The sequence below is a fragment of the Abramis brama genome (genome assembly GCF_963993115.1).
Source record: "Abramis brama genome assembly, chromosome: 10".
Classification (NCBI taxonomy): domain Eukaryota; kingdom Metazoa; phylum Chordata; class Actinopteri; order Cypriniformes; family Leuciscidae; genus Abramis; species Abramis brama.
In genome coordinates, this window is record NC_139972.1 from 35,815,493 (window position 1) to 35,843,018 (window position 27,526).

Genomic DNA, 27,526 nt, shown 5'->3' on the forward strand with positions numbered 1-27,526 from the left:
GTACGAACTGGGTCTTTACACATGAAAAAAAATATATATAGATGCCCTGGCCCGAGGAAGATCATATTTGGGGGTCTGTGGCATTTAAAAGACAGAAAACACCTGGTACAGAATGTTTCTCTCTTATCCAAGCTTTAAAAACATCAAATAAAATCAATAAAAATCATGGGGTCTTAACTTTTCCAAAATGCAAAATCACGAGTTTTGCAAAATGATTCCTCTTCCTTTTCAATAGACTGCTCTCGATTTATAATTTGTCTTATATAAGGAACCACAAAGAACAATCATATTTAATAATAAAATGTTTAATATTAAAATAGTGTAAATGGCTGATTAAAACATATTTACAAAGCTTTCCTAAAAAGTTAACTATACATTTTCAGTGAAAAAGAAAAGAAAAAGGATTGCACAACATGACAAAGCATAATCAGCACACCAGTGGCAAAACCAAGCACATCGTGAGAGTCAGCCTGGCGCTTCAGGAAACATATCTACATATTCAAAACCATTCAAAACACCACAACGGAACAACTCGTCGCTAGTCTGCGTGAAATGCTGTGAAACTACACTGAACTGAAACACAAAACTCAGTACATAATTCAACTGTTTGCATTCCAAAAGTAACACTGTTTCAGAATTCTACATGAAATATGGAAAACACAAACGTTTGAAGGAAAAGGTCCTGAAGAGTTCGCCTTGATAAATCTTTAAAGGATAAAAAGAATTAAAAATGTATGTGAGCAAATTCACTCTGGTATTGAAATGTAGTGGGGGAAAAACTGTGTAAAAGACAACTCACACTGGCAGTTTTACAAAAAGCTTCAAATATGCATGTACATGCTTAAAACAAGACATTAAAGTTTAAAGGTGCTTATTAAAAGTTCATTTCGGCCAATGAAACGAGCCGTTACTCCAGCGCGGGCTGAGCTCCTTTTTCAGTCATTCGCAGTAAGAGCATCTCGGAGTATTTCTCCAGGAGGGCCACGGTCCTGTCGTCCCGCAGCTGGCGGCCGGGGGAGTCTTCCGGCACGGGACGGGCGCGGGTCTCCTGTGGGCACAGGGAGAGAAGCTCACACTGTACGCCCACAAACACCTCCTGCAGAATACTCTTCATCTGTTCCTGCTGCTCCGACAGCTCCGGGATGGAGCACAGCTACAGAGAGGGAACACACAGTTTTACCATTAGATGGATTTAAGCTTCTTTCACTCTGAAGAAAGCTATAGAAAAGGGGAGTCCTCAAATAGCGGACACAATAGCCACGTTTCCATTACCCTTCAAATTGCGCAAATTGAAATTGCAAAAATATGGCCAATGGAAACACGTCAATTTTGCAAAAACTCCCATATATTGCAAAAAAGTTTACACACTCGCCTTATATGAGGTGGTTTTACAGGCAACAACAAAGAAATGCCACATTTATCAAGACCTTATCAAGCAGAGGAAGTAGAAACGCCTCCCAGTACAAAGTGCCGCTCCCAGTATAAAGGTCTTTCCTTGCCATTAATGCTTGGATACACGCCTACGTCTCCTTCCATTAAAAATAATGGCTAGTGACTTCAAGAGGAAAACCCTGAACCCTCTTACCGTATCTTTTCTGTCACATGGCCTTCTGTCATACATGGGTCTCTAAATATAAAATAACAATAGCCTGATAAATCCAATCTTACCTTTTAATATTCTTATCTAACTGGGCTCAACTGATGAATATTGTTTTTTATTTTATTCTGACTCACTGCTTTGGCTCTGAGGGCACAAGATACTTTATCTTTGCTTCTATTTTGACTCTTTAGGACTTTTGTTCTTTTACTAATGCTGCCCAGATGGGATATATATAACTATTCCAAAGACACTTTTACAGAAAACTGGGACATGAATGTTAAGGCAACTCTGTACAACAATAGAATTACAGTGATTAATTTGCTTAATGCCAGTATGCATGTATAAATTGATCCAACAATTTAAAAACATACAGTTGGTAAGATTGCTTTCATTTAAGATTTTTTGAAAAAGGTTTCTTCTGCTCACCGAGGCTGCATTAAATCAAACCGTAAAAACGAATTAAAAACGAATTTTGAGATTTTTTTATATTTAATATTTTAAAATATAATTTCTGAAAGAAAGCTGAATTTTCAGCATCATTACTCAAGCCTTCAGTGTCACATGATCCTTCAAAAAAATCGTATTTTCTATTTTCAAGACATTTCGTATTATCATCATCATGCTGAAAACAGTTGTGCTGATGAAGATTTTTCTTTAAACTGAATTTCTTTCAGGATTCTTTATTTCTTGGGAAGAAAATAAAAATAAAAATAACACTACGCCTGGTTTCACAGACAGGGTTTAGATTAAGCCAGGATTAGGCCTTAGTTCAATTAGGACATTTAAGTAGCTTTTACAAGTGCTTTCTAAGTGCCTTATAACAAACATTACTGATGTGTGCATCTTGACAAAACAACGGCACTGACATATTTTAAGCTATGCCGGTTCAAGTTGCTTTCAGTTAAAACGAGAACAAGAGAAAATCACCTCGGTATAAAAGCCAGTTGCTTTATGGATGGTGTGCCAGAGTTCATTCACCATCTTCTTACACATCTGGACACTCAGCGACCCTGCAGAAAGACCTGAAGACAAACACAAACCAATCCCATCAATAACTGTGGTTAGATACAAAAAACAGGCTTATTCTGATAAGCATATTGTGTAAAAAGACTAACCTAATGGCAAAAACCTGATTAAGCCAATAATCAGACAGCAGGCATAAACCCATATTAATCTGATTTTTGAGCAACGTAAACACGAATTTGGATCTGTGCACATCTAGATGGAAGTATTTATTTGTATGTATTAAGGAATACTTCAGCATCTATGGAACATCACTTTCAGAATGAAGACTTTACCAGAATATTGAAACAACTACATTCATGGTCAACAACTTGAGTATATATGAATATCTATGATATATAGACCTTAAAGCTTCTCTATGATAATAGATTATTACGGATGATGCGCTCTCAAAAGCACGTTATAAGCAACCCAAACTCAGAGACGGAGTTACAAATTACCTGTGTTCTCCCCAAGGCAGTCGCTTCCTGTCGAATCCTCTCTGTCTGGAGTTACTGCGATCTGACCCGAGGTCTGCGTGTTCTCACATGACCCTGTAAACGTCAGGTCTTCAACCACCGTGTGACCAGCTTCCGACACTCTGGGCTTCCCGGAAAACATTTCAGACCCTGTTGAGAACCTGCCTGAAGTCTTCGGAGCCAAACTCTGCTCGATATTACTGATCTGCTTCCGACACTCTTTCCCCAGCGACCGCATCTCAGTGGGCGTCACCAAAGCCTGTCGACACGGAGACCCGGGACGTTCAGCTTTCCCCAGACGAGTCTTGAGCGACACCGGAGACAAACTGGCCCGGCTGGGGCCAACGAGGTCCAATCGAAGCGCTGCCCGGGCACTGTGGTTTCCCAAGGCAGGAGTCAGTCCCGAGGGAAGAGCCGAAGAGGAAGGAGGAATGATGTTCTCTTTGCTTTGCTCTACAGTTGGGTCCAGTGACGAGGACAGGGTGTTTAGCGGCGTTTCCTCCGACACACACGCGTTCAGACCCTCCACAGAGTTGCTCTGCGCGATCTTAGCGCGGGAGCTTGCAGTGGGTCCCATGTAGCTTTGGCGGGAACGTGTAACCGATGCATCTGCATCTTTGGTGTTGCTGGCAGATTTGGTTGTAAGAATTGTTGTAGCGTTGACAGTATTATTGACAGCTTTGGAATGAATGGTCTTGTTTGAGATTTCTGAAAAGAACAAAAGACATATTTGGATTTGTGTTCTTTTAATAAGACTTCTAATGTGACTTTTAAAGCTGGAAGTTCAAACCCCAGTTGCACAAAGAAAACCAAGAAACAAGAACCACAAACTAAAAGAGATAAACTGAGCATGAAAACTCCAAGGCTGCGTCCGAAATCACACTCCACGAGTAGGCACTTCACGATCATTAAGAAAGGCATGTTCTTCTGAGTAGAGCATAAATGTGTGTAGTATGAATTTAACCTTGGCATACTACGTCTGCCATGTTGTCATTGTCATGTGACCTACTAGTGTCAGTTGCGCAGCTTTATTGCCACTCAATCTTCTCCCGTGGCCTCATGGGATAGTAAAGTGTCCATTGGATGCACACTTCAGACTTCCGGCGGAAGTAGTAGAACTTTCAGGGAACTTTTCACCTACTGTTTAATGAATACTGTGAATTCGTACTGTTTTTCACCTACTATATAGGGAAGTATGCGATTTTGGATGCAGCCAAAGACACCCATGTGAAATTATTCTGATTGTTGACTTTAAAACACCAGACATTAAAAAAAAACACCCAACACACTCTTACAGACCTCCCAGAGCATTTTTCCAGCGTAACAAAGATAAGTTTTGGCGAGATTTCCGGGAAGACATCGAGGAACGTTTCTTGGTAACTGGAGGACAGGATTTTCAAAATTTAAAATGACTAAAACAGTGAACATCCAATATCTTCTAATTCAACAGCATTTCTGAAGGAAAAATGTTGTTAAAGAGCTCAAACCAATAAAGTACTTCGCAAAATGAATATCCATAAAATCCATGTACTTTCTTTGAACTGAAGACTGAAGTTACTTTACATGGAGGATCATCGGACCAGACACGTTGAGATCACACGACCAGTCAAATTCTATTCTTAAGGCCCTGATATACTTCAACCGAAATCAAAGAATGAACTGGAGTTTGAAACAGCTTGCCAAAGTGAATTTTCTGAAAACGTTTGCTCTGGCTGGTAAACGCCTTTGAACTACCATTGGTACATGGAGATTACGTAATATGTAGGTGTAGATCTGAGGCTCCGCCTTCTTTAACATGGGAACCTTCTCCATTTCATTTCTTCTGTTCAGTCTGTTGAGCTCAGAAGTCCACAAGTAAAAACATGAACACCCTGGAGAGCTGCTTTATAGTAGACACTGAAGTTCAGATTTTAACAGACACGGACAATTTTCTTCATGTTTAATGCTATAAAGCATCTTGCTTCAATCTATTGCATAAAGTGCTTTCTTAACTGCTTTTTTCTCACTGCTGTCATTTTTGTTGCATGTTTACTATCATTAAGAGGAAAGAATTCAGAACATTTACATTCATCTAAATGCCGCTCCCAGCATCTTGGGACAGCGTTGGGATGTTTGCTAACAGTATACTGCTACTCTCGCTAACTTTTTTGCAAATATCAAGAGAGAACTTCACCTAGAGTATATAAGGGTCTTGAACTTCCCTGTTATTGGACACTTTCACTCAGTCAGAAGTAAAAATGCATTGTATTAACAGAATACATACCACTCTTCTCGTTCTCCTCAATGCTTCCACTGCTGTTTGAAAGAAGCTTTGACTTGTCCTTAAAACCAGGAGAAAGAGAAAACATTAACAAAAAGTCCAAAAGACAAAGATAGTAATTCAAACTATTGAGTTAGATTGAAAAGTACTCCAATAGAAAAAAAGAAAAAGAAAAAAAAGAAAAAAAAAGTCAAAATGTCATTGTTTTTACTGACGTAACCAATATTAACATCTCCCAACTCCTCCTAACTCCAATCATCTCCAATGTTTCTTGTTACTGTATAGTTTTCTTAGACAAACTAAAAGCCACACTTCTAATTCCTATGCCCTATCAGCTTTGAGGCATTGACAAAATTAGCAGATATACACTTAAGACTTAAAGGAATAGCTCACATAAAAATAAAATTGTAATTAACTTTACATGATGAACAGATTTAAAGGGTTAGTTCACCCAAAAATGTAGATTCTGTCAATCTGTCATCAATTACTCACCCTCATGTCGTTCCAAACCCGTAAGACCTTCGTTCATCTTCAGAACACAAATAAAGATATTTTTGATGAAATCTGAGAGCTTTCTGCAACGTAATAACCAATTTCAAGGCCCAGAAAGATAATAAAGACATCATTAAAATAAAGCAATGAGAATACAAAAATGACGACTTCATTCAACAATTTCTTCTCTTCCGTGTCAGTCTCTGACGCTGTTCACCGAGCACCACAACATGCGTGTGATACTGACACTGGAGCTGGCCAATAATGAGCCGGCGTTCTGACGTACAACCCAGAAGCGCTTCACTGTGTTAATCCCCGGGAACGGCGCCAGAGACTGACGTAGAAGAGAAGAAATTGTTGAATAAAGTCGATATTTTTGTTTTTTTGCGCACAAAAAGTATTCTCGTCACCTCGTAAAATTAAGGTTGAACCACTGCAGTCACATGGACTATTTTAACGATGTCTTTGCAACATTACTACCTTGAAAGTTGTTATAGTCTATGGAGGGACAGAAAGCTCTCGGATTTCATTACGGGTTTGGATCGACATTTGGGTGAGAAATTAATGACAGAATTTTCATTTTTAAACTAACCCTTTAATTTAACATTTTTAGGTGATTCATATTCTTTTTATTCACATATGATCAACACACTTCCTGTGCATAGATCTCATTTGAGCTACTGTTTACCATATTTGATGATGCACTCTATGTACAGTAAGTGCATTGATCAATGTTTCAGAAGACTTGGATTAAACTGCTTATCAATGTAGATTACTTTTTATGAAGTTGGAATGACCTTTGAATGGAGGGACCAAAATCATTCAGGTTTCAAATATCTTCACTTGCGTTGCAAAGAAGAATTTAAGTCTTATGGGTTTGAAAGACATGAGGGTGAGTAAATGACAGAATTTTCATTTTTGGGTGAACTATCCCTTTAAAGAGTTATGAAATCCTAAAATCACATTTTTGAGATGCTAATATACATAAAGGGTAACACATGGAAAAATAAATGGCATCACACATTATTTTTAACAATAAAGAAGAAGTGGTTAAATTTAGGATTGCTTGCGCCATTTCATTCTTCTGACTTTAAAAACTAGCCAGACTGTGACAGCTGAAGAAATGTCACAGTGACGTGGCATATTAGTGTTCAGTCTGAGTCTAGACCGGTATGAAGAACCAGCGGGCTCATATTGTATACACACACACCATTCAGACTCAGAGTACATAACATTATTCATGAGAGTAATCATACCATTGTTGCGTCGAGGGTTTGACAGCCATCACTGGACTCGTCAGGTATACTGGGCAGACAAGCTGCGAGCCGACAAACTGCACTGCTACTAGACCCTACAGTGCTGAAACACCAGACACAAATTACAGTATAATTTAAACTATGACTCGCCACTATAATACACACCGCTACTTCCCCCATTTCATTAAGATCTAAAAAGGGAAGGGATAATGAAGTGCAAACTCATGTTTCTCCATTACACAGCTTGATAGCATGCTGTGGGGCAGACGCTGATGTGGACTCACCGGAAGCGGCTCTGAAAGCGGGAGAGGAAGCGTGTGGAGATGCTGAGACGAGGATTGAGGAAGTTACTCTCTGTGCCGCCGGGCTGAAGACAGCTCAAGTCTGTGTTGAACTTTTCTGCAAGACAGTTTCCACAGCAGATTAGATCAGCAATGATGATTTCAACATCATCTTAAGACTGGAATACACTGCATGACTCAAGCATCACACAGCTCCCACTGCACCGTCAGATGCCAACCAACGCAGACAGTCACCGGATCACAGTACATCACAAATTCAACATGTGGGGTAAACTGATCCAACAAAACCTGAAGTGTCTGTTGCCATATTTCGGTACAGTGTGAATTGGCCTATACACTAAACGTACCCATCATACACTACGCAACCGTCAACTCTGACTGCCTAATATCTGCACGCTGGCTCTGATATTTGGCAACTAGCATTGACTGTAAATTAGCAAAAAAAATCGTAAAATTTGTGTAGGAGTGTATTCCAGCCTTTAGTGGAAAACTAATGAAGCCCTTTGACATTTGCTTATTGTGAAAAGATTAGAATCATGCCTAGCAAACATGACATTTTTGAAGCCAGTTTTGAACAATTGCTTTAACACAGAGCTGAAGTTGTACCATTAGCAGCCACACCCAGTGTGTCGAAATGTTGGCGAAGCAGCGTTCCAGATTCTTCTTCATCCTCTTCCTCTTCCACTCCTGAGCTTCCCGTGGAGCTCACCTGACTGAGGGAGTCTGTGTCCTCTAAAAAAAAAACAGCAAAACAGATAAAGTCACATCAACAGGAGGATCTTCAACTCTTCAAGGCCACTACTGGTGTGTTAGGGCATGTCATGCTCTCCAGCACACAGTGTGTAATGTAACGTACGGTCATGGGGCTGGTCACTGTGGGAGGCTGGACTCTCAGCAGAGCAAGCGCTATCCGGGCTGAGCTCCTCGTCCTCAGGGTCACCACCTGACCCCTCACACAGAGCTTTAACATCGAACTCTCTAAAGGGGAGAAACAAAACAACAACAAAAGATTGATTATTGATAATACGTTAAAAATGCTGACTACCAGGGACTTTCATATAGCAATGTCTAGTTTACTATGGGTAAAAAAAAAATCCAGTTTCACAGCATGTAAATGGGAGAAACAGGGTTGTAAGACAGTGTCACACTTGGTTCAGTAGCTTGGTCCCATTTACAGCTTGAATCCAGCTCACCCACTTTTCATAAATTGTGCAAAAAGTAGGTCAAGTCTCCTTTATTTATATAGCGCTTTTTACAATACAGATCGTTTCAAAGCAGCTGTTGTATTACAAATTTATTAAATGTTTAATTTAGGTTCCAATACAATAGTATATAAACTGAGAAAGTTTAGTAGACTGAATTTAGCATTTGAGGTATAAATTATGATTACCGAGTTTCCAGCAAGAGAGGAAACTCACGCCAGACCTGTTTTCTCTATTGTAAGTTAAATGGGTCAGATTACTGAGACTCACTTTTTGTCTTTAATGGCTCTTGGAGCCCGAGCCCCAGTTGTTGAATAGTTAGGCTGATTGGATTAGCATTGGATTGGTAACACACTAGAGTCTAGGGCGGGTTCCTAAACCTGTATACTTCATTTACATGCTTTGTTCTGACTGTATCCACCTCAATGTAAATCCCTCCCCCTTGAAATGTATATAAACTACAATGTCTACTGCCCTAGTTTAGACTTGATGACTACAGCAACACACAGCGAGTTCTCAATAAAGAGTAACTTCTGTTGAAAGATATCCCAACGTCTCCTGGTCTCTGCTTTTACGAAGGAAAAGTTTCCAACACAGCTTTACAGTGATAACAGGGATATAATGCAACAAGGTTTGTTTCTAGAAGAAAATTGCATCACAGTCCAGCTTAAGTTCAGTCAGTGATGGTTAATTTTTGTTATTCATTTAGTTCACACACACATATATACACACACAGGCGAAAACCATGATGTCATAGTCCAGCTCAGTTCAGTTCTCATATAATGGTGTCAATGCAGGCAGATCAATATTATTGTTGAATATTAAGGTTCCCCAACTAAGCAAGCCAAAAGCCAAAGGCGACAGTGGCAAGGAACCAAAACTACTTCAGATGACTTAAAAGTACCTCAAATTAAATTAACTCAAATGTCACTCAATGTGGGGGACGGGGACTGGTAACGGTAACATCAAGCAAACATTGGGATACCTCAGGGCTTGATACTTGGACCGCTTCCTTTTCAGTTTTCACCACAATGTCACTAACTCATCACCCAGGCATTTTCCAATATTAAAACAAAACAAATTGCATCGCAGCAATTCTCATGTTGCTGGATAAGCATCTGCTAAACGAATAAATGCAAATAAACCTATTCCCAAAATGGAAAATGAACCAAAGCCAGATGTTGTTATAAGTGGTTTACCCTTCTCCAGTGGAGAGAGCAGTGCTGTTGGCAGGGTACAAGATGTATCCAGTCTTCTCTGGTGAGCTGTGCTTGGGGTTGAAGTTCTCCTCTCCATGTGGCAACTGCAGAAAATCTGGCCCTTGGAGAGAAGAGCTAAACCCATCTCTGGAAACCTACAACATATAAACAAACACTTTCATGTTTCAGTTATAGCAGCAGACAATTATGTGGTTACAACTGTTAGTGAAGTTACTCTTGTCAAGACAAGCATCACTACTACTATTGGCTCATTCTTTGAGTAACAGATTTTAGGTTGCTTGTCCCACTAGATGGCTTGAAATATTACTCTCCAATATCCGGTCACGTGAAGCCAGGGATAAAAGACCAAGAGTACCAAACTAACAAACAGGGTTCAGACAAATTTTCACCAATAAATTTCCTTGTTTTTTCCCCCAGTAATTCATGATCAGTTGTTCAAGGAATAGTTCACTTGAAAAATGAAAATTTTAATTTAAACCCTCAAGTTGTTCTAAGCCTGTATGAGTTTCTTTCATCTGTTGAACACAAAGGAAGATATTTTGAAGAATGTTGGTAACCAGACAGTTGAAGGACCCCATTGACTCCCATAGTATTTGTTTTCCTACAATTGGAAGTCAATGGGGGGTCAATACCAACATTCTTCAAAATATCTTCTTTTGTGTTCAGCAGAAGAAAAACTCATACAGGTTTAGAACAACTTGAGGGTGAGTAAAAGACATTTTTTTCATTTGTAAGTGAACTGTCCCTTAAGGATTGAGCAAATATTTATTATTACCATTATTATTATTTAAATTTAAGCGAACATCACCCGCCTCGAGAGCAGGCAAGACAGGACAGAGATTTTCTGGAGTGATTTCACTGTTCTAAATGACTTGTCGGTAAACAAACATTTATACACTCACCTAAAGGATTATTAGGAACACCATACTAATACTGTGTTTGACCCCCTTTCGCCTTCAGAACTGCCTTAATTCTATGTGGCATTGATTCAACAAGGTGCTGAAAGCATTCTTTAGAAATGTTGGCCCATATTGATAGGATAGCATCTTGCAGTTGATGGAGATTTGTGGGATGCACATCCAGGGCACGAAGCTCCCGTTCCACCACATCCCAAAGATGCTCTATTGGGTTGAGATCTGGTGACTGTGGGGGCCATTTTAGTACAGTGAACTCATTGTCATGTTCAAGAAACCAATTTGAAATGATTCAAGCTTTGTGACATGGTGCATTATCCTGCTGGAAGTAGCCATCAGAGGATGGGTACATGGTGGTCATAAAGGGATGGACATGGTCAGAAACAATGCTCAGGTAGGCCGTGGCATTTAAACGATGCCCAATTGGCACTAAGGGGCCTAAAGTGTGCCAAGAAAACATCCCCCACACCACCACCACCAGCCTGCACAGTGGTAACAAGGCATGATGGATCCATGTTCTCATTCCGTTTACGCCAAATTCTGACTCTACCATCTGAATGTCTCAACAGAAATCGAGACTCATCAGACCAGGCAACATTTTTCCAGTCTTCAACTGTCCAATTTTGGTGAGCTTGTGCAAATTGTAGCCTCTTTTTCCTATTTGTAGTGGAGATGAGTGGTACCCGGTGGGGTCTTCTGCTGTTGTAGCCCATCCGCCTCAAGGTTGTGCGTGTTGTGGCTTCACAAATGCTTTGCTGCATACCTCGGTTGTAACGAGTGGTTATTTCAGTCAAAGTTGCTCTTCTATCAGCTTGAATCAGTCGGCCCATTCTCCTCTGACCTCTAGCATCAACAAGGCATTTTCGCCCACAGGACTGCCGCATACTGGATGTTTTACCCTTTTCCATTCTTTGTAAACCCTAGAAATGGTTGTGCGTGAAAATCCCAGTAACTGAGCAGATTGTGAAATACTCAGACCGGCCCATCTGGCACCAACAACCATGCCACGCTCAAAATTGCTTAAAATCACCTTTCTTTCCCATTCTGACATTCAGTTTGGAGTTCAGGAGATTGTCTTGACCAGGACCACACCCCTAAATGCATTGAAGCAACTGCCATGTGATTGGTTGATTAGATAATTGCATTAATGAGAAATTGAACAGGTGTTCCTAATAATCCTTTAGGTGAGTGTATAATAAAATGACGCATTGAAAAAGACAAACTGTCAGCAGTCTTAAGGAGTTTGATTCATACATTGTAAGTTCATGATGATGCAACGGGCAGTTTAGCACTGACACTGTTCATACAAAAAAAAAAAAAAAAACACTTACACTGCAAATTTTTTCCTCTTCCTCCAGATCATCGTCTTCGACGCCTTCATCCAACAGACTATCCAAACTCTGAGGGTGGAAGCGAGAGTCTTCCTCGAACTCCTCCTCTCCCACGGCTCTGCTGGGAGTGTGTGACAGGGGAAGCTGCATGCTCTTCATCTCCAGTACTGTGCGGATGGCTAGTGGATCTGACTGCACTGCCCAGCGTCCCTGAGGCTGGTACTGAGCTCGATTATCTACGCCACTGCCATCAGTCTCACCTCCTCCGCCCTGCGATTAGAGCAGATCCATTAGTCATGACAGAATTCAATATGCAATAACATATTTAATGAGAACAGGAACATGCATACCAGTCTGCGCACCCACATGGGCATTTTGCCATTGGTTTGGAGCACCACAGAATCCAGAGATGCTAAAGTGTGACAGTAAAGTCCATTAAATCCAATTTTAAACAGAATTCTATACACTTTGCTTGTGCACTTGATGAAGGGCCCAATGATTCCCACCATGTGTAAAACACACTGTAAATTCTTGTAATTTTTTTTGTCTAATGCGGAATGCACAATTTTTGGACAAATCAAAAGTAGGGCTGTATAATTGATCAAATCACAATATGGACTAGTGCCTGTGAATATTAACATGCAAAAAGACAGCTATTAGAAAAGAGTGTTATTTTAGTGTTGTTACGTTTTCATTTGATTACATTTTAAAATATAAATTGTCAATGCTTTAATGCCTTCATCTGATTACCACCGTTTTTGAAAATTTGTATTAAATCATGAATCCAGAAAAATCCAAACACAACACAGAATTTCTGAATGGCCCTATTATTGTAAAAAAAAAAAAAAATTCTACCTTATTAAATTGTTAAAGTTTTATGAATTACATTTATGAGAAATGCTTTTTGATTATAAAACTAAAACCATTAAAACAGAATCCGGAAAAATTAAAACAGAAAACAAGTTAAACAGATTTCATAGAGCCTGAAAATTACATTTTTCTGAAACTTTTAATAAATTGTTAAGCTGTAGATGTTGATTTTTAATTAATTAGACGTGTTTTTTTATTACTAAAATTTTAATTCAATAATTAAAATAAAGAATTTGGGAAAAAATAAAAGGGATTTCATTGGGCCCTAACTTGATGTGATCGAGAGGCCCAATAACACCAGAGAAGAGCACCATCAACGCACCATCCGTGGAGTCGAGTCTGTCTGGAGTCCTGCAGTCGTCCACACCGTCTTCTGGACTCTCCTCCGGCATCAAGCCATCCTCCTCCTCCTCCTCTTCCTCCATGTGAGGCAGTGCAGTACAGGGCCCAGCGATGTAGGTCTCTCTCCTGAACAACAGGAAAATAATGAAATCAGATAGTCATTCCCATTTTTGACAAGATATCAGTTTTTAAAACGCATGTCCAATTCTTGTAAACATACAGTACAAATTGTCTTTCACATTAATTTAAATAAATCATGGCCTTTTGAAGATGAATACATCACAGAGTGCTGCAGGGATGATATATTTTTGTAGGTCAAAACACAAACGAGAATTTTAGCACTTCCGGTTCCATTGTCCTGAAGTCAATGGGTTTTTGGTTAAATGCCTGAAATAAGGTCTGAGGTGAACACAAGCTCAAGATATTTGACATTTTATTCTATGACATAAAATACATCAGTAATACACGCTTGTGATTTTTTTCACTTGTCATAAGGCGGTTTCTAACTAGTTGCTAAATGTGTCATTAAATGTCTTCACGTCTTCAACAGGTAAACTCAAACTCACGAGTTTGCCTCATTGAGTTATGATCACGCTCTTGCAAACTATTTTAACTAAATTTTATGGAAAATGCTTTTTAAATAAGAACTGAAAGAACTGTTAGAAGCTTTATGGAAGCTTTACTTCTGCCGATTGTATTTAGTTGTCTTATACACTGCCTGGCACAAAAAAAGTCACTGTTTGGGTTTAAATAGGCAAATGTTTAAGAGTCTATGATTGGATCGTTATTGCAGTGATAATTATGTTTATAGCATATGTTTGGCAACAGTTCTTCTGAGTGTGTAGCTTTTCATTTCTTAAACAGCCATGTAGGAAGAAACAACATGGATGACGATGCTGAGATTCATCAGGCTCAGATTGTGAAAGAATGGTTGTGAGGGAGCATGAAGAATCATTTTCACACATGAATCGGCACCTCTGAGTTTTAATTGATTGAAAGTCTTTGGGATGTTCTGGAGGAGACTTTACAGAGGGCTGGACTCTTGCATTGACAATACAAGATCTTGACCAAACATTGATGCACCTCTTGACGGAAATATCACAAAATTCCATTACCATTCTTTCACAACTTGAGCCTGATGAATCTTGACATTTGTGAAGATTATCATGATGAAAATAAACAAAAAAAGTCATAATTGCAGCAATCTATTAAGCTGTATTGTGATTTTCTGTGCCCAGATTTAAGACCACTTAAAATAATTAAGATTTCATTATAACATTTAAAGTCCCCCTGTGGTGAAAATCCAGTTTTTAAATGTTGTTTATATGTCTATGTGGTGTTTTTAATATGCTTTAAGACAAAACGTGTGCAAATACATAAATCAACACCATTATCTCCTTCAATATATATTCTCCTTAAAACTGCGGTGAAAAAAAAAAGAAAAACACTGTTTGAAATCGCTGGTCACAAGGTAGATTGTGACGTCAGAGACACTAATCAGGTCAACGTGCCGGAGGGCTTAAGCATGTCATTAACAGCGAACTAGCAGGGGAGTCTCGAGAAAAGCCAGGTTATCCCGGCATATGTTTCTGTTGATATGAAAAATCAGATACATTTAGCAAAATAACGGGTGTATGATGTATATAACGATGTTATGATGAACTATATGATGTATACTAAATGAAGGATGTAGAGTTACACTCAAGCTATTTCAAGGCATGAATAATTTATCACAGAAAAAAAAAAAAGTTTCAATGTGTCATTTTGGTGATCAAAGATTTTGAAGGGATAAAATTACTGACTACAGGGGGACTTCAAGACATTTCACAGCTAAAATACAGTGGTCAAAAAGGTCAGCAATCTATCGTCATCTGTGTAGTTAGCCATGTATGAAGCACAGCTCACAGTCAAACCATGCTTTTTAAATCAATTTTATATATTCCTATTGAATTGACTGGATTTTTTCTTAACCTCAACGCAGTTTTTTTTTTTTTTTTTTTTACACTGCCCACCCCTAGTGGTACGTTTGCAAAAAACTTTGCTATACACAAATCACACATGCATCAACTCAACCTGGGTCTACACAAACACCTCTAGCGTGAATGTGACATAGGAAGAGATCAGATTCACAGATTCAGTTTTCATGGGGCTAAATGACTCTACCTGATGGCTTCTTGTTTGCTGGGGGGCCGTTGAACCCTCAGGCCTGCTTTCTGCTTTCTCTCCGCCAACCTCTTCCTCATGGAGTTGGTCATCTGAGAGTCCAGCCGCCACACAAACACACAGCTGGACACACACACACACACATTAGACTGGGATCTGAATCATTGAGTACGTTTTTAACACGCACTGAAGTAAGGTTGAGCAGAGAGTTAGGGTTGCTCCTAATGTGAGAGTATACACATTTGTATTAGTCGATCTAATTTACTTCAGCCATCTAACAAAGCTCGTGTCTTTCATCATATGTGGCTCAATTTACTTGTAATCTCTATGCTTTACTACTCCCAGCTGCTCACTCCAAAAGAGATAAAATACACTTTCAAACATCAAAAACATGTTAAAATATAAAAACAAAAGTAAACATTGCCATAAGTCAAGAAAGGAAGATCATAAGCAATTGCTTAATACAAAAACATGGTATTTATTATACATTATACATGGTATTTATAGCAAAAAGCTCTGAACACACAGCAGTGCCACATTTTGACGTTCAATGATCAATTTAATTAAATCATCGCCAATTGAAGTTTAATAATCACATTAATTATGTGATGATTCTGGTTTATCCATGCAATTTAAGACCTCTATAATTTAGACTTTGTTATAACATTTAGGATATTCAAGGCTTTAAGGATCCACAGGAATCCTTCAATCCACGTCTGTATGTTGTTTGATATCGGATTAAAATGTTAAAATATTTAATGGTGAATGTATACGCCTTTTCTTTAATACTGTATGAAACAGTTTCTTAAAATCAGTAATAAAATAAAGTAAAAAATATTTAAACATTTAAAAGATTTACCTGTCACCAGATACGGTGATCAGATGCCGGCAGTCCTGGCTGAACTTCATTCCTGTAACAATTTCTGAGGGAGAATAAAAGTTTGGTCAACAATAAGACGACTGCAAACAAAAAATACAAATGTGTGTGTGTGTGTGTGTGTGTGTGTGTGTGTGTGTGTGTACACACACACATATTATTTTTTTTATTATTTTTTTTATATAAATGCACATTTCCAAAGAGTCAGAATGAAATCATTGATTAAGAAAGATAAACGTACCCGAATGTCCAAATAAGGTGGCCACACATTCGCCTGACTCATAGTCAAAGATGCAGATATTTTTGTCTGAACAACTGGTGGCCAGAAACATCCCAGAGGGATCCAACTGGACCTGAGAGCAGAAAAACAATCTTATTGCCAAAAGTGCAAAGGATTTTGACTGCAAACATAATTTACTCTGGTAGTCAGTTACACAATAAACAGCATTATATACAAAAACACACACACACACACACACACCCCCACACCTTGAGCAGTGTCCCATCATCATTCAGGGAGCCCTTGAAACACTTTTTCATCTTGCCACTCCTCACATCGTATACTCTGAAAATGCAAAAGAACATATATTCATGCATATAACTCCTTGAAGATTTGATAATGTCATTGTTATGCTTAAAAGCAGACAAATTATTATTGTACTGAGCATAAAACAAACAAACATATGAACTGACCCTTTCAATCAGAAGTTTACAGTATAGGTGGTAGTAACACCTCGCACGAGGCCCTACCTAATGTTGCGGTCCTGACACGCAATGGCCGTGTGTGTGCGCGTGGCGTCCAGGTCCATGTCATACAGTGTGGTCTTCTCCACTATGTGATGTGATCGTGAGAAGTTCAAGCCCTCCGAGGTCTTTGAGAAGAGACACAAAACAACTATAGTTAGAAAGTACATTTGAAAAAAGTGACATTAAAAGGCAGATTAATCAAAAGCAAAGCCAAGAAATCTATTTGCATGTTCATTTTTCAGATTAACCCTTTGACACATGATGTCCACTACAGCGGACAGGTCTTTTAAAGCCTTTTAACCCAAATCATTTTAATGATTTAATTCAATTTTATTATTAAAAAAACCTTAAATCTAATATAGAGTAACATATTCATTTATTTAAATCATTAAGCAGTTTTTTCATGATTTAATAACTGATGTATCAGAGGGTAATAAATTGATAATATAAAATAAGTAAATAAAAGACTAGAATCTGGAGTCCAGGGCATATTTAGCCTGCATAATTTTTGGTGAATATCTCCAAAAGCATGATGATATTTTGAATGATCTGCTCCAGGGATGCTCATCTATCCGAGTGAAGCCTCTATGCAGTGGATATAATAAGATACCTCTATAACTTTATAGCAGTAACACAAATCTGAACGGTAACCACTTCATCCTCACCTTCTCAGCAGATCGAAAATAGATGCTCTTGTCAGCGCCACAACTGACCATACACAACTCTGAACTCAGACCTGCAAAAACACGTGCACGAAAGACAAGAAATGTGCTTGAAATGTCCGAATAGCTGAAAGATTTGGTGGAAAACAGCAGCAAATCTCTTGTATATGAACATTGAGTGTTTATCGACTGTGAACTGACCTGTGAACTTGATGGCAGTGATGGAGGCCGAATGATCGTAAACCGTCTGCACTAGGTTACATTTCTTCTCCATGTCAAAGATGTGAATGAGCCGATCACGACTTGCAGAAGCCAACAGATGCAAACCTGACAGGAAAAACACACTCTTCTGCACTCTAGATAATGACCATTTATAGTGTTATCATGACTCGGCTCAGCATGTCTAACACTAGTATACATTTCTCTTCTTCACCGATTTTCAACCCACTTTGCATTGTGATGACAATGTTGGTAGTTATATATAAAGGAACAATGTTTACTCCTCCGTGTTGAGATTAAAAAAAAAAAAAAAAAAAAGTGTCATCCGGCAGACTTTTGAAAGCTCCAGGGCTTTCGTGAAAACTACAGATTATATTTCCGCATGTTGTATCCCCGCCCACAGACCGTCAGATCGACAGAGGGTTATTAACAAAACAGTTATTGTAAGGGTAGGGTTATCATGTCTGAAAATGTTAACGTACTGTCAACTCTTTCAACAGAATTATGGTAAAAAAGCAACACAATGACAACAGCTTTCTTATCTGAATGCGACTGTTGCTTCGGGCCGAACTGACAGAACGGCAGGTTCTTTCAGTTTTTCCTCTCCTTTTAGCACAAAACGTTGACTACAAGCACAGAGGTTTTTCACATTTTCCGTTGCGGCGTTTGCGACGATTCTTTTCAGCTTTTAGCCACTTCCCACAACACGTTGGATCCTTCGCTGGAAACCGAAAGTAACTCGCTCCCGCTAAACATTTACTCTTTGAATTCTTGCACCTTGGAACAATATAAGTCGACACCATTATGACTTGAAAGTTTGCCAAGAGTCATTTCCTACTAAAGCAAGGCAGTATTTGACTCTGGTCAAGCGTATCCATAGCAGACTGATGTGGCCTTGAACAGCAGCATGTCCAGTGCATTATGGGTGTTCCCCTACCTCTTTGGCAAAAGAGCCTTTTTTCTCAGTTCTCTCTGGTAAGGTAGCACCAAATTTAATAAATAAATAAATAAATAAATAAATAAATAAATAAATAAATAAATAAATAAATAAATAATCGCCTTTCTACTGCATAGGCAGCCTAGCTTTATTGAAAGCTCATTTTGCCAATGGCAAAGTATCCCTTGAGCATTACAAAATATGTATTTGAAATAAAGGCTCACTTACCGGTCTCATTCGGAGAGAAGGCTAGGCACAAGACCTCCGAATCATGAGCCTCGATTTTCAGCAGTTCGTCCATAAACTGCAAGCCGAAGATCCTGAAGAAGAGACCGTTGATTCAGCATATATATAGATTTAGGATTTAGTTCTCTGCACAGACCCCTCATTCCTCTCACCTCAGGTTCCCACTGCGGTCTCCAGCAGCCAAATGCTGTCCATCTGGGCTGATCTCCATCACCCTGATCCCAGATTTACCATCCTGGCCTCCTCCCTCAGCTTTCTCAGCCTCAGCTTTGAGGTACTGCGTGTCATCGTCCACATATACTATCCTTGCAATGTCCTGAAACACATTCACATACAATAAATCAATGAACACAAGACGACACTGGCAAACCATTCTGTCATCATTTACTCTGTTTCTCCATATGAATCAAGTGGATTAATCCAAGTCACCCCAACATCAAAATGTTAACCCTTTAAGGATATTCAACCCAAGCCATCAAACTGACATCAGAGAACGAACGCCAATCCAGAGCTGAAGCTAATTTTCTGATTTTGATTAAAGAAACTATTTTTTTTCTGTGTATTAAGTTACATGGATTAATTGTTCACCACAAGACTAATAATGTGCGCTAACAAAGTAAATAGGGTCAATTTTGATTTCATGACTTTAATATATTAATTTGTGTTTCAAAGATGAACAAAAAGTCTTTTAGGAGGACATAAGGATGGGTAACTGGTGCCTACGACTGTGAACATAACGTCATGAACCCTAGGTACTATAGTTTGTTTAAACAATATTATTAATTAAACCATGGCCTGAATTTAGTTTTGGAAACTCTGAAAATTCATAGATTCTATTATACAGGTATTTGTGAAACCAACGTCCATGACTTTTCCAAAAACGTTCTGGGTTTATTCATTTTTCTCAAACTTTTCCAGGCCTGGAAATTGCCATTTTAAAAGTCCATGACTTTTCCAGGTTTTTCATGACCGTACGAACCCTAAACAAATAAATAAATGGACAAAATACGCAGCCTGCAGTAGTCCGTACCTGGCTGTAGAGGTTGTGTCGAAGGCCGAGAGCCGAGCCGTGACTCTGCGGGGACTCACTTTTCCACAGGCGGATGGTGTTGTCAGATGAACAGGTGAGGAAAGATCCAGGCGACAGACACGCTGATGAATCTTCAAGATCAGGGTAGGTCTGCAGAGGATATTATGCTTTCATAAATCGGTTCATCTGATAATCTCAACATGAACTGGTCTGTGAGTAACACACCTCCACACTCCACACACACCCGCTGTGGTACAGAGCTGAATAGACCTTCCCAACATTGCGAATGTCCCGCACGTCCCATACGTACACACTGTGGTCATTATACACACACGTCAAGTGCCTGGTCACAGGGTCAAAGGTTAAAGCCAGGGTATCTGGATACTGTGCTTCTGGGTTTGCACCGAACAAATGCCTATGAAAAGAGAAAAGATATGCAACATTTGAGGTTTAACATTTGATTTTAACATGATGTTTAACGGAAAATGTTTAAACAATTATACATATGAGATCATTCAAACCACAAGAACACTGGTAATGAATTTATTGTGCCAAAATTACACACACCAGAGTTGTCAATATCTTTGACACACTATTATAGTTTAATATTTTAAAATCTTTTTTTTTTTTTTACACCATTGAAGTTTTTGTTAATATTTTTATATATTCTATTTTCATATTAATTCTAGTTAAAGTTTTAATAATTTTGTTTGTCATTTTATTAGCTTTTTTATAAATGTCTATAGTTTTTAAGTTTTAGTTTATTTAGTTTAGTTATTTTAGCTCTAGCTAAAGTTTTTATATATTTTAAGTTAATGTTTAATTCAATGAATGCAAAGTAAATCAAATTAATCAACATTAAACTTGGAACAGTTGTGAAGTTAAAGCTATATGTCTGAATTCTAAGTATCGTATTTCCTGGAATAGAAGTTGTGTTCTTCATCATCTGAAGCATGCTGTGATTTATAATGCAAAATTATTAAGGTACGCCAAATACGCCATTTTGTGCGTGTTACTTTTTAAACATAGATTTTAGCATACGAGTGAAGTACAAAGAATAAAAGTTTTAGTATAAATGGTAGCGAACAGAAACATTTGGATTTGTGAAGAATGAGAGGTAAGTGAGATCATAAATCTGGATTAAGTCATATGCTGGCTTTCTACTCTGTGTTGCAAGCTTTGAACAATATTCCACTGGACTACACGTGAAATCTTGTTTCTCCTCCCACATCCTCATTCACTCGCTCACACAGCCTTTTTATGCAGGAGATTCATTTTATTAAACATTTATTTTCCTCCTTTCGTTTAAAGTAGAAAAACTGTAAATCAGATATAGTTTTAATTAAACTTAATTACAGAAACCATTAATCATCTTTGTTTTTCACTCAAAAACTGCTAGATGGAGTGAAACAAAAACACAGTGGTCTCATGACACGTCTGTCAAAGCTGCACTAATTTTAACATGCGACTGCATCTAACATCATGACACTTAAATGGCATTGGCATGCAAATATACATTAATGTTTTGTTATATTGCAAGAAAAGGAAACCAATTGATTGACAAGTTTAAAGGGGTCATTTGATGCCATTTTAAAAGTTAAATATTTTGTTTATTGGGTGTACTAGAATAGGTTATAATCCACATTCTTTACATACTGTATATTATTGCAGCTCCTCTATTCCCAGTCTGCCTAAAAACAAGCTGATTTCTACAAAGCCCTTCCTTCCGAAAAACCCAGTGTGCTCTGATTGGCCAACTGCCCCAGTGTGCTGTGATTGGCCAAACACCTTAAGCATGTGTCGGAATGTAACGCCCCATACCATAATCACGAGCTTCTGCTTCCTAGGCTTCTATGCAATTGTATACAGTTAATAATGTTATCTGTATTCAAGCATCGGTTCGAAGACGAGTCAGATTCTGCAAATGTGAATGATCAAGCAGGAAAACATTAAAAAGCATCATAAAACTCCTTTAAATCAACAAACGTATGTCGGTTTTAGCTCTATTCCAGCCCAGGCGGGTCTGAAAGTCTCTTACCCAGGCTGTGTGCCCTGAGACACATCGACGCCCAAGCAGTGTGGCCGGTGCAGAGTGGTGATGTAGCGCAGGTCCTGAGGGCTGAACACACGCACCGTCCCGTCAGCACAACCGCAGAAAACAAACGTCTCGCTCACCGACAAGCACCGTGCTGACGTCGTCTACAGAAGCAGAACAAAGACACGTGACGGCATACTTTACACATAACATCCTATAAAGCCTGTCCTATTTGTCTCCGAGACGTGTAATAAATGCTTGAATATGTTGTAGGGTCCGTCTTACTGGCTTATTTAGGATGTGTGCAAATTTACTTTTTAAAATGGGGATTACTACAAATTACAAGGAATATTAGAATCAGATTTGTTATTTTTGGCATTCTGCTGGTTTATTTCGCAATAATGATCAACTTACCAAAAAAATAAAAAAAAAATTATCCAAGAGTGCATCTGCTACTTAAAAAAAAAAAAAAAGTGTTGGTGCTCCAGGAAGGGGAACAAAACGCAAACAATTGTAGGTTTTTCCTATCGCACTGAAGAGATAAAATTCCACATCCAGTTACTCACACAGATTATCATCTATGCCTGGATGTGGAATTTTCTCTCTTCATTGTGATGGGAAAAACCTACAATGATCAACTGAAATTCATTGTGTACTAAAATTTACTAGCATTATATAAATATTTAAAATTATTGATATAGAGCAATTTAAAAAGATTTAAATCAGCTAAATATATTCATGCCGGAGTTCAAAAAATAAATAAATAAAAAAAGTAAAAAGTTTACAGGGCAATTGGGAATGGACTGCTGAAAAGGTGTTAGATAATGTAAATATCCAAAATATGTGGGGTCAAAATGTAGGGCTGGACATTAACACAAATTTCACAATTCGATTAGATTCGATTTGATTCACAAGTTTGCGATTCAATTTGATATCAGTTCATTTGGAAATATATCAGGTGCAATATATGTAAATGTTTCCTCAAGGATAAAAACTAAAGCTGTAAACTATACAGGGAACCCTGTCAGTTGGTACATTACTATAATATTAAAGTTTACAATAACCAACTGATTTGAATAGAAACATTAAGTTGTACATAAGACCGTTATTATAATACGTTTATAATAAATTACTTTTTAATGCCAATTGGTGTCATAAAAACTATTGACTTGGCTGTCATACATTATTTATTTTTTTAATAATATTTGAATAAAGGGTGAAGTTTTGGCCACTACTGTATATTTATATACAAATCACCTTCTGATGTTCATTCATGTTTATTTCGTGCAGTCACATTAAAGAGTGCCAAAACGGTATTTATCATTTGAATTTCATAATAAAACGGGCAGAATTTGACAGCTGACACTGTTATATATCAAAAGTAACAAAGCTTATTGCCATTTCTTGGATGGGTGGCGAAATATGACTAAAATTTAAGTGAAGTTTTGATTTGACAATCAAAATCAGATTAAAATCAAGAAATTGATTGTGTCAACCCGGCCCTATGAAAGGGTTTTTGAATGGATCACAGCAATGAAGGCACAGTGCGTGACTTGCCTTGAGATCAACCCAGGAATCCAGCTGTCGGTTGCTGTTGAACTGGCACAGCAGACCTGTGTGTGTGATGCAGTAGGTGCTGCTGGCCATAGAGCCGCGGCCACACGCCAAACCACAGAACTGACTGTTCTGGTGCTCCCCGAGCAGCCCTGAGCGACCAATCAGAGGCACTGTGCTGTTCACCTGCAGGACAACCGGTGACAATCGCCACCAATGACATGAACAAAACGTGAGCATATGTTTTGTGCTCCATTTGGTTAGAAAACAAAAACCCAGGCACAGAAGGATGTGGGCAAACAAAGGAAACTGCACTAAACACTGATTCATATCAGCACACTTGAAGTTCTAATGTTGTGAAAAGAACTGAATTATCATGGCACCAAAATAAAATTGCAGATGCTATTCACATTAAGAGAAAATGGCAGTATTTCCGTTGCACGAAGTGTAAACCGGTGTAAGATAGTGGCAGATGCTATTTGCACCTCAGTGTGTTGCAGCACATTATAAAACACCATGCAAAAATAAAACATATTCTGTGTATATGCTTATATTTATTAAAATCTTAAATGGATGCTGCCATATTGGGTAATTACTTGTCCCTGTCCCTCTACAACTACATCTCAAGATCCATAACATTTAAAAATCTAAATATTAAGTATTTTAAAACATTTTCAACGACTGGATTTTCAGAGCATCTGTGGACTGTAGAAACATGCGTCTCACCCGTCTTTCCTTTGAGGCGTCAAGGTACCAGAACTTAACATGCCTGTTCCCCGCCGTTACGAAGTAGCTGTTGTCCTCCGAGAACGATACAGCAAGCACACGGCTCGACACCTTATTGGATGCGATAACAGTCCCCTTCTACATGCAAGGAGAAGATTTAAAAGCATTATTTATATGTTCTTGTAAACCAGACTCACAAGCTGCGTCCCGACCGTCAGTTCCCTATGCAGGGAACCTGGTATTAAGATGCGTTTTGGTTGATCGGATCACAAGTGGACGACGCTAAATACAGGTGTAAAACTTTGAGCTTGTCCACTTTCCACCACTTCCAGGGGTAGTCAAAAACATTATGGGAAGCGCACTAGCCAGACGGGATTTAAACTTTGTCAGATGGAGACCCAAGTTTGGATCGAAGATTATAATCGTACCAAGTGCAATGTTCTCTCACCATTCCTGATTTCTAACACACACTCACAGCGTTCTGTGTGATCTTGCGTCTGTCAGATCAGAAACTAAAGCTTTTACTCACCCTCAAGATTTTCCCATTGTCTCCTGCGTGTTCATATGTAAACTGTGCGAGCTTATTTTGTCCATTAGATCGAAAAACACATTTACCACCCATAGACTTTCCTGTAGCTCAAACAGTAGAGCGCTGGCGCTTGCAACGCCAAGGTCATGGGTTCAATTCCCAAGGAAAGCAAGAACTGATAAGAACTGATAAGAATGTAAATGTGTACCGTGAAATGCAATGTAAGTCGCTTTGGATAAAAGCGTCTGCCAAATGCATAAATGTAAATGTAGACCCTCCCCTCGACGAAATCAGGACAGGAGTGGTTGAAAGTGGACAAAAGTGAAACACCATTAAAACACCAGGTGTAAACAGGAACGTGTCTCTCGTCTACTTGTGATCCGATCAACCAAAATGCATCTTAATACCAGGTGTACACAGGGCCTCAGGGGGGAAAACATTTTAACAACTTTGCCATTAAACTATGATAAAGCATGTAATTTCTGCAATTAGCAGCAGCAAACAGAATTGCAAGAACACTGTTTTCAAGCCCATGTAGAATTTAAGTTGTCAAGATTACAAGAATACTAATACACTGCCTGTAAACACACTATTGTCTGTGTAATCTTAAACTCAGAGTCCAATATCACTTTTCTGGGGTTAAACAACTATTCATAGCATCCCGGCAGACGTCTGTTAAACCCACCTTCCACTCCCAGACGCTGACGGTCCTGTCGTGCTGGTATCCCACAGACACTATATAGCTCCCGTTGGGGGAGAACGACACACACGCCACCCCGTACTTGTGGCACTGGACCTCTGCCACCTGCGCCCGCTCTGCCACGTCCCACACACGCACACAGGGCATGTGCCCGCTCTGCCCAGCAACAGGGAACAGATGAAGAGGAGTAAAAATAATGCATGAAATCATAATAATTGTGTGGTTCCCCACATCCAGATTTGTCTACCCTACTATACAGAGTGCACCAGTCAGGTTACGAGAGTAAAAAAGCCTATTTATTTTCTCTATAGGGGAACTTCTTTTGAATGCTAACTTACAGACTTTTTAAGACAGACCTACAGTGGGCTAAGAGGTTGTTCTTTGTTGAAGCCATCAGTTCACATTATAAGCGTTTAACAGCGGCATCTATGATGAAAAACTACATTACCCATTATTCTGCAAAAATCTCCACCAATCAGAAAAACAAAACAAGCAAAACACTAACAGCCCCGCCCACTCCCACAATGCACTGCGAATGACGTAATAGTCAAGCTGTGTCCCAAATGACACACCATACACAATGTACTTGTACTATCATCTAGTGTATGAATTTTATATGGTTATTTTGACACTATTTACACTACAAAACGGCCCAGAATAGTGCACAAGTACGCAAAATGGGACACACCTTCAGTCTCCCTACGCTATCAAACTGCTTAAATGTTGTATATATAAATTTTGCAATAAACTGAATAAATTGATTCTACACACAATTATTTAAAACAATAGCTTTATATTTGTTTCGAGTTTTTATGTCATTCGCAATGCTTCGTGGGATTGTAATTCTTTTTCTCATTAAAAAGGTTAAGTACAGTCCTGTACCTTTGTATCGTTATCCGATTTTGTTCGGTTCATGGTTATTACTCATTAACAAAAACTTTTTTAAATCCCTAGGTGAAAAAAAAAAAAGTATCTAGAACCAAAGGCGCTGAAAAAGTAGATGTGCACTCTATTGTGGCCAATAATGAGATTTAACGCGATCCGGTCAATTTTAACATTGAGCTCATTTTATTGTAAATTTGGAGTGCTGTCAATACAGAGAACAACGACAAAAATCGGTGTTGCCTACACCATGTTATCCTCTTTTTAAAATTTGCACCCTGTTGACTTCAATGGGGCAAGTTTTAAACCTGCTTTTAGCCTCTTAACATCCTTGATGTGTCATTACAAGTGCACAGGGTGTAAATACAGGTATGTGCGCTGGCTGAAATAACATCATTTTTATTCATATCTTTCACATCTACTGCAGTCAGATTCACCCGTGTTCACTCCGAAGGAATCAACTCACATGGCTGTGCACTTGTAATGACACATCAAGGATGTTAAGAGGCTAAAAGCAGGTTTAAAACTTGCCCCATTGAAGTCAACAGGGTGCAAATTTTAAAAAGAGGATAACACGGTGTAGGCAACACCGATTTTTATCGTTGTTCTCTGTACTGACAGCACTCCAAATTTACAAAAAAATGAGCTCAATGTTAAAATTGACCGGAGTTCTCCTTTAAAGTCCTTTTCAAGGAAAGTCTCTTCACTCAGCGGCCATATTGGCAACGCCTCCGGGCAGCTATTCCAGGCATCCAAGACAAAGTCCTGTCTACTTGAATGGGGGAATCCTGAAATCTAAAAAACTGCTTCCTGAACTCACAATTAAATATTTCAAATCAGCAACAAAATCTGACATGAACTGTCCCATAAATGTTTCTTATGCTCAAATAGCGTAAAAAAAAAAACGTATATTTCATAAGCACGCGTCTCAGAACACTGAATGTTTTTA

The 27,526-nt window shown here is 38.7% G+C and overlaps 1 protein-coding gene across 1 annotated transcript in view; it reads right to left on the bottom strand.

Annotated features, from left to right (window-relative positions):
- Positions 1–289: 289 nt before the first annotated feature.
- Positions 290–27,526, bottom strand: part of wdr62 (WD repeat domain 62) — a 31,065-nt gene continuing 3,828 nt past the window's right edge. The window contains exons 5-31 of the mRNA XM_084126796.1: positions 25,681–25,851; positions 24,467–24,604; positions 23,744–23,926; positions 22,190–22,350; positions 20,377–20,566; positions 20,152–20,301; positions 19,274–19,437; positions 19,104–19,195; positions 17,921–18,046; positions 17,723–17,793; positions 17,061–17,182; positions 16,800–16,875; positions 16,552–16,663; positions 16,293–16,356; positions 15,434–15,556; positions 13,251–13,396; positions 12,409–12,470; positions 12,059–12,328; positions 9,793–9,947; positions 8,248–8,369; positions 7,998–8,123; positions 7,374–7,488; positions 7,090–7,192; positions 5,345–5,402; positions 3,064–3,789; positions 2,528–2,622; positions 290–1,153 (exon numbers count right to left, since the gene is read on the bottom strand). Coding sequence (XP_083982922.1) covers positions 908–1,153; positions 2,528–2,622; positions 3,064–3,789; positions 5,345–5,402; positions 7,090–7,192; positions 7,374–7,488; positions 7,998–8,123; positions 8,248–8,369; positions 9,793–9,947; positions 12,059–12,328; positions 12,409–12,470; positions 13,251–13,396; positions 15,434–15,556; positions 16,293–16,356; positions 16,552–16,663; positions 16,800–16,875; positions 17,061–17,182; positions 17,723–17,793; positions 17,921–18,046; positions 19,104–19,195; positions 19,274–19,437; positions 20,152–20,301; positions 20,377–20,566; positions 22,190–22,350; positions 23,744–23,926; positions 24,467–24,604; positions 25,681–25,851 — 4,167 coding nt within the window. The 3' untranslated portion in view covers positions 290–907. The remainder of the gene's footprint in view (positions 1,154–2,527; positions 2,623–3,063; positions 3,790–5,344; positions 5,403–7,089; positions 7,193–7,373; positions 7,489–7,997; positions 8,124–8,247; positions 8,370–9,792; positions 9,948–12,058; positions 12,329–12,408; positions 12,471–13,250; positions 13,397–15,433; positions 15,557–16,292; positions 16,357–16,551; positions 16,664–16,799; positions 16,876–17,060; positions 17,183–17,722; positions 17,794–17,920; positions 18,047–19,103; positions 19,196–19,273; positions 19,438–20,151; positions 20,302–20,376; positions 20,567–22,189; positions 22,351–23,743; positions 23,927–24,466; positions 24,605–25,680; positions 25,852–27,526) is intronic.